The sequence below is a fragment of the Microcaecilia unicolor genome, chromosome 2 (assembly GCF_901765095.1).
Source record: "Microcaecilia unicolor chromosome 2, aMicUni1.1, whole genome shotgun sequence".
NCBI classification, from domain to species: Eukaryota; Metazoa; Chordata; class Amphibia; order Gymnophiona; family Siphonopidae; genus Microcaecilia; species Microcaecilia unicolor.
The window spans coordinates 421,623,289-421,642,945 of record NC_044032.1 but is presented as its reverse complement, the minus strand read 5'-3'; the positions used below and the strand labels follow the sequence as shown (position 1 = coordinate 421,642,945).

The following is a 19,657-nucleotide window of genomic DNA, read 5'->3' as shown; positions in this document are numbered from 1 at the left end:
CTTCAACAGCAGCTTCAGAGGTTGGGAAATAAGACTTCTGCAGTCTGGGTCCTGTAAATGGCTAAAACAGATCAGGATCAAGGCTGGAGTGGGCTTCGACAGCATCACCAATAAATGGGAATTAGGACCGGTGCCGGGCAGACTTCTATACTCTGTGCCCTAAAATTGGCAGGGAGAAATAAAGATTAAATGTTCAATCAGGAAGAAGTGGAACTTGTGCAGAGTGCCAGATTGAACTCTGGCCACCTTGTTGGGCAGGCTGGATCGACTGTGCAGGTCTTTATCAGCTGACACGTTAACTATGTATGATGTACCTCTGTTCATACTAACATAACATAGTAACATAGTAAATGATGGCAGATAAAGACCTGTACGGTCCATCTATTTTCAGTCCTACTGCTGTGTAAATGACTGTGCATAGCATTATGTGTTACAAGACTTCAATCCCAGACAAAACTGAGGGGTCCTTTTACTAAGGTGCACTGAAAAATGGCCTGCAGTAGTGTAGGCGCCTGTTTTGGGCATGCACAGAATCATTTTTCAGTGCACCTGCAAAAAAATAGCTCTTTAAATTTTTTGCCGAAAATGGACGTGCAGCAAAATGAAAATTGCCATGCGACCATTTTGGGTCTGAGACCTTACCGTCAGCCACTGACCTAACGGTAAAGTCTCATGCAGTAACCGTGCGGTAATGACCTACGCGAGTCAAATGTCACTTGGCGCGTTCAATATGCACATCCGAAAATAAAAATTATTTTTTGGACGCGCGTATTGGACATGTGCCAAAAATAAAATTACTGCAAGAGCCACGCAGTAGCCAGGCGGTAACTCCATTTTGGCGCATGTTGGGTGCGCATAGATGCTTATGCGGTTTAGCAAAAGGGCCCTTGTAACTTTATTTTTAATGAACCAACTCAATTAGGTTTCATAGACAATTCACTGTGCTGCAATTTCACACTACAGGGTATCTGCATTCACTAAGGCTCCTCCCAATGATGAGATGAACATTCACATGTAGGCACCTATCTCACAATTATTCGAGCGGCTCACGGCAACTGCTGGATAACTCACCGAGGGAGCACTGGGAATGAGGTCACTCTCCGTCCGCCCCGACTGCATGGCTGTGTGAACACGGACAGATTCATAGATAGACGGCTCCTCTACTCTTCGAGGATAGGGTTTCTTCAGCACGATCAGAGTCCCTGGAAAAAGAGGAGCCCAACTCTGTGAAAACTCTGTGTCTTGGGAAATTTATTTTAAAATCTGATCTTCATCTACAGGACACAAAATAACCACAGAACATGAATTATGAAAATATCAGACAAGGGCGGCCTATATTTCTGTAACCCATTTGTGCTCAGCAATGTAAATGACAACAGAATTTAATGTTTGCCGCAACAAAAGTTTAGTGTAAAAAAAAAATCCCTGTGGAAAAATACAAGTCTTGCTTTGGTTTATGTTTATTGACTTGAATAACCACCTTACAATGCATATCTGCTACAGTATAAAAACTATGGTGAGAGTGGGTGTCATCTACTACGCTGGAACAGTTACATTTATTAGCTCTGTGTTAGGCACTTCCTTTGGGGAGAGAGGAAGGGGTCACTGTCTTGTTTGTACACTTAACCTTAGGGTATCAATTGCACAGACTATCAAACTTTCTCTTGGCAAGGTCACCATGTGACATCAAAGGTCACTGAGGAGTCCCTGAAAAAGATGCAAAATGCAGGGTATGTCAAGGTCTGGCTTCAATTGTCTTTCTGTGTCCAAGCCAATTGTCTATCCATGCTCCCACTTTGAGTGTTGCTGAGGAACCTCCTTAAAGAAATGATCAGGAGGCATGAAGGCAAACCGATTCTGAAGTTTACCTAGTAAAACAGGGTGCCTGCTGTGAGACCCAAGACAATGTTGTGATAATAATCTAGTAGGCTAAAATGCAATAGTGTCTGTTCATAATGAAATTCAATGGATGCGTTTTCAAGTGCAGCCTTTCCCTCCTTTGCTGTTTAACTAGAGCTCTCATTAAGCAGCAGTGGTTTAGCTTTACTGGAAGCTGACAAAGACCAGAACGTTAATATTTCAGGGGACAAGATGAAGAATTCAGCACAGTCCAATGATATTAGTTTCCAAGATCTATACTAAGTGGCTGATGCACAGTGGCACCCGTTACATACAAGTGCTGCGGGAAAATTTACCAGGTTGCAAACAGCAATCAACACACAAAGGGTATTGCATGCAATGAAATGCATGGATCCCCCTTCTCAGCATCGCTCACTGTTTGCAACCTGGAGCTGTCAAATGCATTTGACAGCTTGCCATAACTTAAGTTTTGAATTGCATGGATTGGGGGTGGGGTCGAAAGGGGGTCCACCGGAGTCCAGCTGATCTCCCCTCTTGATCCCCCCATGCAACTCAAAAAACTCCCTGGTGGTCTAGTGACCCCCTACCCCTTCCATTTCATAATCCCTGGTGGTCCCAGTGGACCATGCCCCCCCAGCAAGAATCACCCAGGTGGTCTAGTGACCCCTCCCAATCTCCCCCCCCCCCCCCCGCAGCAATAACCACCCTGGTGGTCTAGTCACCCCTCCCCTCCTTGCCCTTCATCCCCTACTGACCCCCCCTGCAGCAACAATTGCCCTGGTGGTCTAGTGACCCCCTCCTTCCCTCTCCATATCTTGAAGAAAATGAAGACACACCTCCTCCCTCCTGCTTCTGGGCCTACCCTGCACAGGGTGCACCGGGCAGGGGCTGGGCACTGCCATTTTGTGCAGGGAGGGCCCAGAGGCAGGAGGGAGGAGGTGTGTCTTCATTTTTTTCAAGATATGCTCCTGCCTCCATCTTTTTCAAGGTATGGGGAGGGGAAGAGGGGGGGTCACTAGACCACCAGGGGAGGGGGGTTGGGAGGGGGTTCAGCGGATTCTTGCTGTGGGGGGGGGGGGGGGGTTCATTGGACACAGGGAATCTTAAAGATTTGGGGTGTCACTGGGAGTCGCCCGGGGGGGTGGGGGGATGGAAGGGAGCACTTTATCTTACCACGACATCACCTTGTATTTGTTCACACCGGAGCCTGCAAAGGCCCTCCAGTACTATGTAAGCCACATTGAGCCTACAAATATGTGGGGAAATGTGGGATACAAATATAACAAATACATAAATACACAAGCAGGCAGCCTTTGCAAGCTGCCCGTTTGTGTTTCTCTCCTCTTCCAACAGCTCCAAAGCAGCTGTAAAATTAGCTAGTTACAGCTAGGTGCTCTGGAATGCTCATTAGAATACTACTGAGCTCACTGTTATGCATTTACATGAGGTTCTCGGTGGCTACCAATGGCATACATTAGAACTACGGAAAATCCCTTTGTGCATTACTTGAAAAATAACATTTGCTTTAGACTGGCTACAACCAGCACTGTAAGCTTTGTGCATCTCCCAAAACAATGTTGTTGTTTTTTTGGTGTGTTTTCATTTTTATTGGCCCTTCCAATTTTCTGCTCTTGCTTTGGTTTCTAGCTAAATTAGAACCAGGGCTGAGGTCTGGCACCATGAACCTTTAAACAGATTTAGCTGGAATTTCCCCCCCCCCCCCCCCCCCCCCCCTCCCCTCCCAGGTCACTTAGTCCAAGGCCAGATGTTAAGCACCAGTGCTCCTTTTGGCTCTCTGCAATCACACATGACCACCAGTCACCAACTACTGAACAGTTACTAGGAATCCTTCTCCCCTGAAAGACTGGGAATGTAACCCTTAGGCCTAGCTGAATTAGAGAACAGAAGGTCTGAGCTGGGAATTGAACCCAAGTCCCTCCATGTGCCACAACACAAAAAAGCTGGATGCAAGGAAGCTGGCCAAAGTGGTAAAAGAGAAAAACACCAGAATGGCATTAATCATAGAGGTGGAAGACTCAAACAATTACTCTGTAAATAGCTGGAAGATCTTCAAGTATCAAGAAATGCAGTCTGAGACCAATAAAATGTGGCTGAAAGACACAGAAATATTTCCCATTGTTTTGGGTGTCACAGGTTTCAACAAAAAGAATTTCCAAGCACACCTAGATAACACAACAGGAAAGCTCTCTTTGGCACAATGCAACTTTTACAGTAATCTTTAGCAGTAAATTTAAGAGATCTGAGATCATACTCCACATGCTCTGGCTTAGAAGTGAGGTTCATAGTAACATAGTAAATGACGGCAGATAAAGACCTGAACAGTCCATCCAGTCTGCCCAAGATAAACTCATTTTACATGGTATGTAATGCTTTATATGTATATCCGAGTTTGGTTTGTCCCTGCCTTTCTCAGGGCACAGACCGTAGAAATCAGCCCTGCAACGGTTTTATTCTCCAAATACCAGCATCGCCACCCAATGTCCGCTAAGATTCCATAGATCCATTCCTTCTAAACAGGATTCCTTTGTGTTTATCCCACACATGTTTCAATTCAATTACCGTTTTCATCTCCACCACCTCCCGCGGGAGGGCATTCGATGTATCCACCACCCTCTCCGTGAAAAAATACTTCCTGACATTACTCCTGAGTCTGCCCCCCACCCTGCAACCTCAATTCATGTCCTCTAGTTCTACCACCTTCCCGTCTCTGGAAAAGGTTTGTTTGCGGATTAACACCTTTCAAATATTTGAATGTCTGTATCATGTCACCCCTGTTTCTCTTTTACTCCAAGGTATACATGTTCAGGTCAGCAAGTCTCTCCTTGTACGGTTTGCAACGCAAATCCCATACCATTTTCATAGCTTTTCTTTGCACCGCTTCCAGTCTTTTTACATCTTTAGCCTAGATACGGCCTCCAAAACTGAACACAATACTCCAAGTTTTCATCAGGGTATGCGCAAAACTAAACCACTTGGAGACATTGCACCTCAGAGAACAAAATTGCTACTGACCCACAAATTTGGCTCTCAGACTTTTCACTTTTTAACTGGCAACATAATTTGTCTGAAGGACAAAGCTGACCTGTACAAATCTCAGCCTTTAGGACCTGCTATTTCAGGTGCCCAGAGTGAAAACAAGATAGAAAAGAAGACTGAAGGTCTAGGTGGGGGAGTCCTTTTCTACTGACTGCTCCCCAGCAAAGTCTGAGGAGGAAGAAAAAGAACATGCAGAGATCAGAAACACTGCACAAACAAGAGAGAGCCTATGGTAAATGTGGGGCTGGGAATTGGGACAGAGCCCACGGGGACGAGGCAGGGACAGAGCTTGCGAGGACGGGGAGGGAACAGATCCCACGGGGATGGGGACAGAGCCCCTGGGGACTTGTTCCCCTGTCATTTTCTACTTTGAAGCCTGTTAATGAACTGGATTGTTATTTATGTTTGAGCAATGCAGACAACGATATTTTCAGTTTTTAGAAAAACAAGCAAACATGTTGGCCACAACTAGCAAAATTTGCATGGGGGATCCTGTACATGCCTGCTACCAGCATAAAATATACATATCATAGCAACATAGTAAACGATGGCGGATAAAGACCTGTCAGAAGACATCTTCCACTGCAGGAAGGACTGTGGAAGACAGGAGAGCTTGACTGAATCCTGAGACTGTTCATGACTTATTCATCCACAGATTTAAAAAATCATAACAGTGCTTCATAGGGCATATTTCTCACCAGCTAGGGCATACAGAACGGGTTGTATTTTATACCCCTGGACATTTTAAACAGGGTGATTTGGATTCCTTGGGGCACAAGTCCCTATTTTTGAGGCTCTTGGTGCTCTGTTTTTTGTCTTCAAGACATACAACAAGTCATCCAAATAGGCCAACTCCGTCTCAACAGATGGAAAGTCCTTGACAGCCTGAGCATCCGTTGTCACCACAGAATCTGCCACCCTTTGTACCCAAGACAAGGAGGCCCTGGCTGCATAGGAACTGTCTATCCACAGGGATCTATCCTCTCCCCCTTGCTGTTCAATTTCTTTCTTAATCCATTAGTGACCCCTATTCAGAGTTTCTTTATCTCTACTTATATATATATATATATATATATATATATATATATATATATATATATATATACTGACGACATCCTTCACGATCTATGCAGATTCTGTTACTTCTAGCATTTCTTCAATCCTGTCTCAATGTGGTAACTCATTGGTTATTGTCACACAAAAAGGTTCTCAATCCTAAAAAAAAAAAGGTTGCTTGCTGGATTACTGGACATTCTTCTACCTCAGTTGAGAATCTTTCACTTTTGGGAGCTTCTATCACACTGGTACAATTATTTTGCTACCTAGGAGCAACTCTCAACTCCCAGCTTTCTTTTGCTCCCCATGCTTTTCTTTGCTTCAGTCAGGTTTATTTGTATTGCGACAACTACTTTGTGTTAGGAAATTTTTGGATCATAATTCATTTCATTCCCTAGTCCTATCTTTACTGGTTACAAAAATAGATTATTGTAATATTGTTGTTGCAGGACTATCGAAGTTCTTGAAAAACCTTCAAACTTTACAGAACACTGCTGCTCATCTCATTTGCCATGCCAGTAAATATGATTCAGTTTCACCACTTTTTCAGAAGCTTCATTGGCTGTCTGTTTCCTATCAAATTCAATATAAAATACTTCTTCTGGCATTCAAGGCTTTTAGAATAGGTTCCCCACCTTATCTCTCCTTCCTTACTATCCTTTGTTCTCCTGTGTGTTTGCTACATTCAATAAATAATCGTATGGTACTTCCAGGCCCTAAAGCTGCCAAGTATGAATGGACATGTCATAGTGCTTTTTATTTTTTGGCCCCTGCTTCTTGGAATAATCTTCCATTGGATATCCACAGACAGCTTTCTCTTCTCAAATTTAAAACTGCACTCAACATCTGGTTGTTTAGACAGACTTTTGGACTGTGATAGTGGGGTGGTGACAGAGTCCTGGTGCCCTCTTTCCTTTTGCCTTTCTTCCTCTTTAGTTTTTCATTATCCTAATTGGTTTTTCCCTTTCCCTTTTTGTTTTTTCTTCTGAATGTCTGATTGTTGTCTACTTCTCCCCTCTTTCCTATCTTTTATTGAAGTTCTTTTCTCATCCTCTTATATGTAATATTTAAAAATTGTAAACTGCTCAGCTCTCTGCGTCAGTTTAGGCGGTACAGCAAATGCAATAAAGAATAAAGAACTGCAGATAGCAGCCTACAGAGAAAGAACCACAATCTCAAAGGACAACTTCAGAGAGGATACCAGCTTTCTATCCTGAACATCCTTGAGGGTGATACCCTCTTTCCACCAGAAGGGTCATCTTCTTGGTAAGAGCCACCACTAAGGAGTTGCTCTGGGTAGCTGCAATTATCCAATTCCTCAGGGGAAAGAGGATAAAGGTGAGCCATAGCCCTGGTGACCCTGAGACACACTTCCGGAGTAGTCCACTGGGCTAAAATGAGTTCCTGCATCCCCTCGTGAACTGGGAAGGCTCTAGAAGGCTTCTTTGTGCTAACCACCATGGGATTAGCTACCAAGGAAGATGGAGGGGAGGAGATGAACTGTTTAAAACCTCCAAGGCTTTAGTGACGAACCCTGGCAGATCCTCCTGATGGAGCAAATGGTGAGCCATGGGATCATCAGCTTCATTTGGCACCATCTCCCTTTCTTCCATTCCCTCTGGCAAAAGGGTCTGCAGAGAAGCAGCAGAAGCTGCCCCCCCCCCCCCCCCAAGGTGGAGAAATGGAAGCTACTTCAGAAATGGATTCCAAATGCCCGTGCTTGGTAGGCTGCACCTGGGAGGTGCCTGAATCAGATGGAGGAGCCCCCCCCCCCCCCCCCCCGACTGCATGAGACCACTTCAGCTGATAAGCCTAGTGCAGAAGCAGCACTGGGGAAAAAGGTTCCAGAGAACCCAGTGTAGCTGAGGAAGATGGAAGGAGAGTCCCCAAGGTCCTTGTCAACAGAACATCTCATGAAGGACCCAACAAGGATGACTTCTCAGACCTGTGGGAATCCAAAATGGCCACTAGAACTGCCGATGGTGATGACTCGCAGTCAGCTGTGTGAAGAGACAGCATCGCACCAAGCCCCATGCGGGAAGCCACCAAGCTTGCCATGTTCCTGGGAGAAGAGTAGACAAAAACTGCAGCCCTGAAATGGTATGCTGTTCTGGAGCACAAAAATCGCGGGAGCTGCTGCACAAACTTCCCCTGACAAGCAGAAATGAAGCCACGAGCAAAATAAAAACCGAAGGTAAAAAAAAGTTTAAAGGTGTACTCACTACGATTTGGTCAGCTGTTATGTACAGCCAAAGTGCTTGAGGATAATTGCTGGTTTTTCTAATGCAGTTCAACCCCCTTCTAAGGCCTTAGCCACCCATGCTAAAATCAGTGTGACCTGAAAGCAAAACATTCCCCTCTTTTCTTTGGTTTTTTTTAAATGCTGTGAGGAAGGAGAAAACCAGTGACAGGAAGGGGAAGGGACCTGGCACCACCAGGTGTACCTCTAAATAGGTACTAACAAACTGAAGTATCCGCTGGGATCATCTGAACTAGTGATCAAGGACAGGAGCCACTTCCAGAAGAATCCAAGAGCTGCTGGGGACCGCCTGCCGAGATAGAAGAAAATACTGGCTGACTGGTGTGCTCACTGTCCTATATCAGAGTTGACTATTGCCCTCTATCTCTACATGCTGGTGGATGGACACAACCCACTTGCCTCTGGATTCATCTGCTTGATGATAAGAAGTCTAGGTATAGACTCCTGTGACAGTGGGTTTGGGCAGTGTGGCCACAAGTGTCCTTCTAGAAGTCTGCAACCATAACTTGGGAGTTCCTCCTAGGTACCTGGGTATGTTCTTGAGCCACAGTAGGTAGAAAGATAGGGAAAGCTGTAAGTAACCCAACTCGAGATTTAATTTAGAATTTGTTGGGCGCAGGATGTGGCCAACATTATTTAGTGTAGATAGGTTTAGAAAAAGTTTGAAGAGATTCTTGGGAGAAAAACTGTATGAACTGTTCTTAATAAGGACTTGAAGAAATCCATTGCTTATCCTGAGGAGTCAGAAGCATGGAATCTATCTACTTTTTGGAATCTTGCCAGGTACTTGTGAACTGGACTGGCCACTGCTGGAAATAGGACCCTTGGTCTGACCTAGTATGGCAATTCTTATGTTCTTATATTAGAATAAGTGTCGTATCAATATCTGTAAAAAGTGCCATAAATCCACACTACAATAATGCATTGCACTGGATGCTTGCCATCTTTTTTGACAAGACAGAATGATAATAAGGTAATCTTTTATGCAACCAAAAATACAGAGGTGTTCCAGAACACTTACCCACCCTGGCAATACACCAATCAGATCCAAAAAAGTTGTTTTTGTCAGATTTATAGTATTTTTATGTAAACATTATTTCAAGAATCATGATCTGCACTATGGAGCTTTCAAGGGGCTGATAAAGTCTCTAATTAAATCTGATCTGTCGAGTGTGGGAGGAACATATGCTTCCTGATGACATTTAGGCTAAGCTGAGTGGGACAATGTTTAAAGAGCTTGAACTCAATGTGTATAATATAACATGCCTGAAATTAGAGTGATGCATGCCAAGCCCCTCTTCAGCTGCTGCAGGCATTTCTAAGCAAAATACAACTTCAAAACGCAACATATTAAGGAAATGCAAGTTTTCGACACTAACAACTTTTGATATTGTTGTATAATAGGCACCAAGACCAGATTTAACTTTCCGGCAAAAACAAGAGCAAAAATGTACAGAAAGCCTACTGAACTCAGCTTCTAAGCACAATATTGAAATATTGCATCTTGTTTACACTCCCTGTGACTTTTGAAAAGGAAAATAATCCACCTCAAAAATATGTCAAGCAAAAGCCTCTAAAGCATGTACTGTGGGTCTGTTATCCAACTCTTAAATTTGGTATTTTTGGATAGTATTTTAATTAGTAAAAAGATGAATAGCACCAAAGAGGAGTTCAAAATGTAAGTTTATTAATGCACCCAACGTGGCCACGTTTTGTCTAAACAGGCGACATCAGGGGGCCTGACTGTTGATTACATCCCAGAAGGCCCCCTTAAACCTTTGGGCCTCAGGCACATGCCTAGTTTACCTATGCTTTAATCTGGCTCTGTCTGCGAGCACAATGCACAGAATGTGGAAAAAATGGATCCATTACATAGTTTCCAACATATTTTGCAATTGTTTAGTATAATTTTTTTTTTCTTAGATCATTCAGAATATGTGTTCAAAGTGTCCTCTTTCATCCTTAACACATTCCGTCTTCAATGCCACTAAGCTGTTGTGTCAATTAATTCTAGGGTTCATTGCCAAACCATACACTGAGTTTCCACATAGCTTCAAATTCCTACATGGCCCAAAGACAGTGTGCCCAGCAGCTGCACTTAGAAAAATTAATTGTGGAATTATTCTCCATTGTTGTTCAATTGTCATGCCTGTGCTGGACTTCTGTAATATGCTACATTTAGGTCTGCCAGGGTGCTAGTTACATTCTGGACCACCTGTAAACAGCGCAACAGCTCATGTGATTTTTGGTAGTCCGTGTTGGTCTTCTGCACAACTTCTTTTAACAGTGTTACACTGGTTTTCTGCTGTTGCCTTGATTCAGTTTAAGATACTCTATTTGCTGTTTCGTTCATTGTATTGTAAACTGCTTTAATTTGCCTGAAACGAAGGTGGTATATTAAATTTAATAAATGATAAACGATTGGTAGGAACTGGGAAATTGGTTCCTTATGTGCTATGTCATTCCCGTCAGGGGGCTCTTTTGGAGGTATCTTCAGATGTGCATATCCAAGGGGCCTGCTGTAGGTAATAAGCTTTCTTGGGCCCCCTTTTACTAAGGCGCACTCATGTTTTTAGTGCGCACTAAAATTGTAGGCGTGCTAAACGTTAGAAACGACCATAGGAATGTATTGGCGTCTTTAATGTTTAGCGTGCCTACAATTTTAGCGTGCGCTAAGAACATGAGCACGCCTTAGTAAAAGGGGGCCTCGGTTGCTTCCCCAATGCTTTGGAATAAGCTGCGTAAGTCTGGCACCCAAAGTTAGGTACAAGATCCGCATTTAGCGCTATTCTTTAAAGGGCACATGCCCCTTACAGAACAGCACTTCACATCCATTTTTTCTGGCACCTAATTTTAAGCTAATAAATCCAACTGGATCATTTACCATGATCCAATTGGAACCCGGTTACATTGCTGCAGATAAAAAATATAATTAAATAAAGCAAGCCTCAATCGTCCAGGGTGAGATCACATATTACTAAACACCCCCTTACTGGACATCTCATCATAGGCTTTGCCCCCAAGCCCAGAAAAACAGCAGTGTAAAAATGCCAGGAAAAAACACTGCTTCAAAAACTGGATTTGGGGACACTATATAGACAAAATTACCAAATAAACATAACCTTGTTTCAAATAGGATTAAAAAAAAATGAAGAAAACACAAGAACTTCTTCAAAATGGCAAATACACTTTCTTTTGTGGAAAAGAACCAAACACTTATCTGTGCTGTAGAGACGCTAGTACGGGGTTATTCATCCACCCTGCAACATCCAATGACTCACTATCCACAGGTATTCAAATTTTAAGCACCATTTATAGAATCCAGCCCTTAGTATCTATATTCATGTTCACAACCAGCATGTATTACACTCATCTTAAAACCTGACAGAGGCTTGCCGTTTCACACTCCGGCTTCTTCAAAATTAACACCGATCCATCTCATTCTGTGTTCTGTCGGGTTTTAAGATGAGTGCTATGCATGCTTGTTCTGATAATAAATTTATGCCCTGTTAAAAATTAGATACTATAGGAGCAAATTGGTGCCTAAAAATAGAGCCCTTTACAGAATTACCCTTTAAGTGTTCTTGAACTGATGGGCTAAATTTACTGAAGATAAATAAAAAGTAAAATAAGAAAAAGAAAAAAAAAAGTAAGAAGGATTTTTTTTTTAAGAGGTTTCTTGACCTATGAAAGGTAGGGAAAGGGGAAAGGGAAATGGGACTTCATATACCGCCTTTCTGAGGTGTTTGCAACTACATTCAAAGCGGTTTACATATATTCAGCTACTTATTTTGTACCAGGAGCAATGGAGGGTTAAGTGACTTGCCCAGAGTCACAAGGAGCTGAAGTGGGAATCGAACTCAGTTCCCCAGGATCAAAGTCCACTGCACTAACCACTAGGCTACTCCTCCACGCACAAATAGCTACCGAGATTAATAAAAACATCAAGATAGTAGCGTTAGCTGGAAAAAAGAAATACCTATCTTGGTTGTTTTGTATGTTGGGGACAGAGAGGTGGTGAGCAAAGGATCGTCTCTAGTCGTTTAAATAGTGAGTACAAAAAATTAAGCAGAATAATGTTGTTTTACCTGTTTCACTCCCGATCAATGGCTGATTTGCAAAATGCTTAATGAATTCAGACACAGATGAGAATTCATTGAATCCAAACTTAAATGAAGATCCTGTGTGCTCTACGTGAAAATGTTTGACAGAATCTTTTGCCCTTAAAGGAAGACAGTAAAAAGAATACATTTAATTCATTTCCCCACAAGCCCCTCAGCTACCATACCCCTGTAGTAAGTAAAATATTGAACTTTTCAAAGAATGACATGTGTAGGATAGGCTAGATTGATTTGGGGCTTGGTGCTTTATTAGCTGGTTAAATTAAAACCTGTTATTAAAATTATTATTGTAATTACATATTTATTGATGTTTTTATGCACTGGATTTTTGAATTGTATTTTGACTTGTTAGCTGCTTTGGGCTGTCTGGGGGGCTGGAATGCCAGAATATAAGTGCAGAATACAGAACAAAAATAGTAGTCTCAGAAACACCAACACAGAGGATACCAGATCACCCCTCACTTGAAACTTGGTGAAAAGAATTCTAGAATGTGCTGGGGTTACAACACCTTTCTCCCCACCACTGTGAAAATTATCCCAGCCAGTACAAGGGCTGAATTCAAATCTCTGGAGCCAGTATTTTATCTTCTGCATGGAAGGAGATGCACAGTGTGTTTCAAAAGACTTGATGGCAGCCAGTGGGCTTTGGCGTTTAACATCTGCCCTTACTTTACAGGCATATTTGAACATCTTTTGCTAAAGAAGTCCTCATATATGACATTCATATGGTTACATCAACTACAAGCATGGGGAGGACAAGAAACTGGCATGTATGCACAAGGGGATTGTCAAGTGTTGCCCAAGTAAACAGTTCAGAACTGGACTTCTATTCATTTTTCTGTCCCATCTATATTTAGCAAGACCTCTCCACTTCCTACAGGCACGTCTGCAAATAAGTTCCCTATTGGTTTTATAAGGAAATAAAAAAGGAGTCAGATAACCTAGCTTTTCTGGATTTCATTCAGTCTTTTCAAAATTATCCCAAAATGTAGCTGGACAATCCATATCTCATTTAAACAGCCAAGGAGGCCAACAAGAAGGGTTTCACATGAGCCTTGTTTTCCTCCCTGCAACAGTTTTTGAAACACTGTACCTGAATAATCAAAATCTGCTTCTTCCTTTTGGGTTTGCAATTATGGGGGACTACTGGTGTCTAAATCAATGGCATGTGGACAAGGGCAAATCTTTGAGATAGGTCACAAAAAAAATAATGTATGACTGATCAGTGAATAACAATAATAGGGAATTCTGATTTCTGGGACTGTTTACCCCTAGATTTAGTGCCACTATTTACATGTCTATACTACTACTAATCATTTCTATAGCACTACTAGACATATACAGCGCTGTACACATTATATACAGGTACTTTCCCTGTCCCTAGGGGGCTCACAATCTAAGTTTTTTGTACCTGGGGCAATGGAGAGTTAAGTGACTTGCCCAAGGTCACAAGGAACTTTAGTGGGAATCGAACCCAGGTTGCCAGGATCAAAGCCCACTGCACTAACCATTAGGCTATTCCTAATGGTGTCTTTGTCTATCTTGTACCTTTCCCATTGGAGGGGTCATAGTTGCATCCCTACAGATATGCCTTTTCATATTGACTGGCATTTTGCACTGTGTATCATACAGGTCATTATGATGTGTCCAGAGAAGGCAAAGTGATTTTAAATGTACTAGTACCTCACAGAGAGGGAATAGAGATTATCGTTTGCTTTGCTTTTCCTCAGTAGGTAGCTTCCATCACTTCCATTGGAGAGGAGGAGGGCCTCGGCAGCATGGCGAGAAAGGTTGCTATGGTACCACCTGAGAAGACATCACATCAAAAGCTTCAGTGAAATCAGACAGGAAAAAAATGATCAGTTGATGTTGAAAACCTACATCTTCCATCATAGTTTGTGTTGCTTTGGCCTACATCAGCAGTGTTCAGTCTTTGCCTCTTTGGTCAGAATTTTTATCAAAGGCAGGAGTCTCTCACATGACCACTGCAAAACGATCTATTCATTAACTTAAATATACATGCAGGTTTTATCCTACTAGATGCAGTTTTAATGTTTGGAGGGTTTTGGGAATGAACCCAGCAGTTTTTCCTTCAGTGGAGATGCAGTTCATACACTGTATACACAGTGCTCTCTCCGGTAACAAAGAAGCGACTTTAATGGTATGGCACTATTGAAGGGATGGCAACTACTGAGCTACTGAAGGGTAATTTTATAACAGGGTGCCTGGATTACTACTACTACTACTATTTAACATTTCTAAAGCGCTAGCTAAATAGGCCCGGGGCATCTTTATAAAAATACTCGCAGAAATTACACCTACCTTGCAGCCACAGACACTAGTACCTATGCTTGAGCAGGTATAAATGTCCACACTTAGGTTATTCACATGGGTGATTAGCTTGGAGCATTTTGTAGTCTACCTGTGTACCTGTGAACTACGTCCATGCTCTGCCCAAACTCTGTCCTGTACACACCATCCTGTCATGGAGCATACCTTGACACCAGTCGGTATTTAATGAGGCCTTTTATGTGTAAGGATGTTTTTTTTTAATGACCCTTCAAGGGGGGCAATTCTATAACTGGGTGTCAAAATTTAAAGGCAGCGCACTGAGAGCTAATTCTATAACGGCATCAGGGCACCACGATTCCATTAGAGAATACTAGTGTCAATCAGTATCAATGCGCTTACATTCAGGTGCACCCACTTATGCCATTGACTATAGCAGGTATAAATGTGTACGCCTAAATACAGCACTTTAGCACGTAACTTACAGTATTCGCTAAGTTGGGCACATAAATAACATGGAGGGGCATAATCGAACGGGGCGCCCAAGTTTTCCTGAGGGCGTCCTTGCAGGACGTCCCCACGAAGGGGCGGGGAAACCCGTATTATCGAAACAAGATGGGCGTCCATCTTTCATTTCGATAATACAGTCGGGGACGCCCAAATCTCAACATTTAGTAACATAGTAGACGACGGCAGAAAAAGACCTGCACGGTCCATCCAGTCTGCCCAACAAGATAAACTCATATGTGCTACTTTTTGTGTATACCTGACCTTGATTTGTTTCTGCCATTTTCAGGGCACAGACCTTAGAAGTCTGCCGAGCACTAGCCCCACCTCCCACCACCGGTTCTGTCACCCAATCTCGGCTAAGCTTCTGAGGATCCATTCCTTCTGAACAAGATTCATTTATGCCGTCTACAACCTTAAATAAATTGCCATCTACAAACTTAGAAAAATACAAGTCCAGGTGAAAACGTCCAAGTGCTCGTCAGGGACGTCTTTTTTTTTTTTTTTTTTTTTTTTAGAGTATGGGTGAAGGACATCCTTCGCTATGACTCCGTCCCTGCGATGACAGTTGAGGACGTCCAAAATGTGGATGTTTCTGTGAGAAGGAAGTCCATGCCTGGATGTTCTGTGAGAAGGACATCCATGCCTGCTATGCCTCTGACACCCCCTTTATTTCAGGGGCGTATCTGCGTGGGGCCACAGGGGCCTGGGCCCCCGCAGATTTCACCCTGGCCCCCCTCCCCTCCGTCAACCCTCCCCCGCTGCTTACTTTTGCTGGCGGGGTCCGACCCGCAATCTCCATATTTCGGCTTCCTCCGTGGCCATGTGCTTCCAGGAAGTAACGCTGCAGCGCTGATTCGTTGAATCCAGTTCGGCGTCTGACGTCCCAGCACGTCAGACGCCGAACTAGATTCAACGAATCAGCGCTGCAGCGTTACTTCCTGGAAGCACATGGCCACGGAGGAAGCCGAAATATGGAGATTGCGGGTCGGACCCCGCCAGCAAAAGTAAGCAGCAGGGGAGGGTTGACGGCGGGGAGGGGGTGGAGAGAGGCGGCGGCGGCGGCGGCGGGGGGGGGGGGGAGGCAAAAATGTGCCCCCCCTCTCTGGCTCTGGCCCCCCCTACCGCCGGATTCCAGATACGCCCCTGCTTTATTTATTTGGATTTTGGATCACAAGTAGCAGCAGTGGGATTTGAAGCGGCCACCTCTGGATTGCAAGACCAGTGCTCTAACCACTAGGCCACTCCTCCACGCCACTCCCTTGAAATTTGGCAGTCCCTGTGGGGGGGAGGGGCAGTTCAGGACGTTCAAAATGTTTGAAAGGACGTCCACCCTTCACTATGCCTCCGCTAACACACACATACCTCCCCTCCCAGGGACCTGAATACTGCTGCGATAGACCTGTGTATGACATTTCAGGCTGGCAAAAAAAGTTTTTAAAGTTCTTTTTTTCAGGGTGGGAGGGGGTTAGTCACCACTGGGGGAGTCAGGGGAGGTTATCCCCGATTCCCTCCGGTAGTCATCTGGTCAGTTCACGCACCTTTTTGAGGCTTGGTCGTAAGAAAAAATGGACCAAGTAAAGCTGTCCAAGTGCTCGTCAGGGACGCCCTTCTTTTTTCCATTATCACTCGAGGACGCCCATCTGTTAGGCACGCCCCAGTCCTGCCTTTCCCGATTTGTGTTGAAAGATGGGCGCCCTTCTCTTTCGAAAATAAGCCTGATAGTAACATAGTAGATGACAGCAGATAAAGACCTGTATGGTCCATCCAGTCTGCCCAACAAGATAAACTCATAGTATAAGGTATGATGTGATACTACATATGTATACTTAATCTTGATTTGTCCTTGCCATTTTCAGGGCAGAGACTGTAGAAGTATCCTCGACACGGACCTTGTTCTCCAGCTACTGAAGCTGAATCTGTCTAGCCAGGATCAGGGCACAGACCTTAGAAGTCTGACCAGTACAAGCTTTGCTTCCCAATTACTGATTCCAAGCTTACTACACAGGTTTCCCTTGTGTTTATAATTGCTGGTACCGTCCTTGCCCTACTCATGCTCTTCCTCTGTGAATACCCCCCTTACATTTACTCACCCTCAACGTTCTGAGGACACTGACGTCAGTGAAGCCAAGCCCTGACTTCCTTCAAAAAGGTTCGAAGGTTCATGGTGGTGAAGCCACCAAAATCGCTCCGGGCCCCACCCTAGAGGGCGGAGCAATGGCAGAACAACGAAGGGGTTGGCAGGGAGGGAGGCAGGGAGGTGGGAAATCTCTCCGGGCCCCGCCCTCGCATCAAACATCATGACGTTGTGGGCGGAGCAATGGCAGAACAACGAAGGGGTTGGCCAGGGAGGGAGGGGCGGTGTTGGCGATGAAAACCTTGCTAGCGCCCGTTTCATTTGCTCTGAAACAGGCCTCTTTTACTAGTATTCTATAACTGGCACCTACATTTAGGCGCCAATTATAGAATACTAGTAAAAAAGGCCCGTTTCTGACACAAATTAAATGAGCGCTAGCAAGGTTTTCCTCGGAGTGTGTATGTTTGAGAGAGTGTGTGTGAGAGTGACTGTGTGAGAGAGAGTGAATGTGTGTGTGTGAGAGAGAGAGACTGAATGTGTTTGTGTGACAGAGAGAGAGTGAGTGTGGGTGCGAGTGTGTCTGTGAGAGAGTGTGTGTGTGAGAATGAGAGTGTGTGCAAGTGTGTATGTGAGCCACAGTGAGTGTGAGAGAGTGTGTTTCACCGATACCTATGTGACGTGAAGGCATATTTTCAAATTTATTTATTTATTGCATTTGTATCCCACATTATCCCACCTCTTTGCGGGCTCTATGTGGCTTACAATTCATCATGGATGTGGGAAATGGAAGGGAACATACATTTATTATTAACTGAGAGTTTTGGGTTAGATGATGGTATTAAAGCAAAAGGTAGTATAAAACATTTCTGGATAAGTCAACGATTATATAATTACATGTGTTGATCTTTGTTGTATATCTTGTCGAAGAGATAGGTTTTCAATAGTTTGCGGAAATTTGTCAGTTCATAGACAGTTCTCACGTTGCGTGGCAACGCGTTCCAGAGCTGCGTGCTCATATAGGAAAAGGTAGATGCGTGCATTAATTTGTATTTCATGCCTTTGCAATTTGGTGGATGAAGGTTGAGGAAAGTGCGAGAAGATTTTTTTGCGTTCCTGGGTGGAAGTTCTATTAGGTCTGACATGTATGCTGGGGCGTCACCATGGATGATTTTATGGACTAAGGTACAGAGTTTAAAAGTGATGCATTCTTTGAGTGGGAGCCAGTGTAGTTTTTCTCGTAGGGTTTTTGCACTTTCGTATTTTGATTTGCCGAATATTAGTCTGGCTGCTGTGTTTTGAGCTGTCTGGAGTTTTTTTGAGTATTTGTTCTTTACAGCCAGCGTAGAGTGAATTACAGTAGTCCAAGTGGCCAAGTACCAATGATTGTACCAGGTTGCGGAAAATGCTCCTTGGAAAAAATGGTCTAACTCTTTTTAGTTTCCACATTGAATGGAACATCTTTTTAGTTATGTTTTTCGCATGATTCTCAAGCGTTAGGTGTCGGTCAATGGTAACGCCAAGAATTTTTAGGATGTCCGAAACTGGTAGACTTAGTTTGGGTGTGTTGATGGTGGTAAATTTATTCTTATTGTATTGCGAGGTGAGAATTAAGCATTGAGTTTTTTCTGCATTTAGTTTCAGCTGGAATGCATCTGCCCAGGAGTTCATGATGTGTAGGCCTTGGTTGATTTCATTAGAGATTTCCCTTAGGTCTTGTTTGAATGGGATAAAGATCGTTACATCAACAGCGTATATGTAAGGGTTTAGGTTCTGTTTCGATAGTAGTTTGGCTAATGGTGTCATCATTAGGTTGAATATGGTCGGTGAGAGGGGGGATCCCTGTGGGACTCCGCATTCAGGTGTCCATGTAGCTGATGTGGTCGAGTTTGATGTCACTTGATATGAGCAAATCACTTAAGACTTACAAAGTTACGTGGAGGTGTATTTTCAAAGCACTTAGACTTACAAAGTTATATAGTAGTCTATGAAACTTTGTAAGTCTGTGCTTTGAAAATGAGCCCCTGTAGTGTACAAATCCTCTTGCACAAATTTCTACCTGTTCCGAAGGTCTAAATGTGTATTTTTAGAAAATGTAACTATTCAATCCTGAACCTAGGGTGAAAAATCCACCAAAAACAAATGAGTTAATAAACAAAATGTAAATCAGGTAGGTCGTACAGACTTAGAAAAAACACACTGCTTTGTATAATGGAGGAAAAGACCTCAGAAGTCTGTAGTGGCAATTTGACTGCTTTGCTACAGACATCTGAGGTCTTTTCCTCTATTGTACAAAGCAATGTGTGTGTTTCTGGTGGGTTTGTACCATCCACTGATTTACATTTGGGTTTTTTTTTTAAATGTGCACATAGACACATAGCACATTGTAGTTTGGCCCTAGTTCCAGCCAAACCACACAAACCAGGCACACCT

At 43.5% G+C, this 19,657-nt stretch overlaps 1 protein-coding gene across 1 annotated transcript in view; it reads right to left on the bottom strand.

Moving 5' to 3' along the window:
- The window catches only part of DAPP1 (dual adaptor of phosphotyrosine and 3-phosphoinositides 1), a 110,187-nt gene that overhangs the window by 35,071 nt on the left and 55,459 nt on the right, over positions 1–19,657 (bottom strand). The window contains exons 2-4 of the mRNA XM_030190738.1: positions 14,038–14,160; positions 12,322–12,455; positions 1,072–1,202 (exon numbers count right to left, since the gene is read on the bottom strand). Coding sequence (XP_030046598.1) covers positions 1,072–1,202; positions 12,322–12,455; positions 14,038–14,160 — 388 coding nt within the window. The remainder of the gene's footprint in view (positions 1–1,071; positions 1,203–12,321; positions 12,456–14,037; positions 14,161–19,657) is intronic.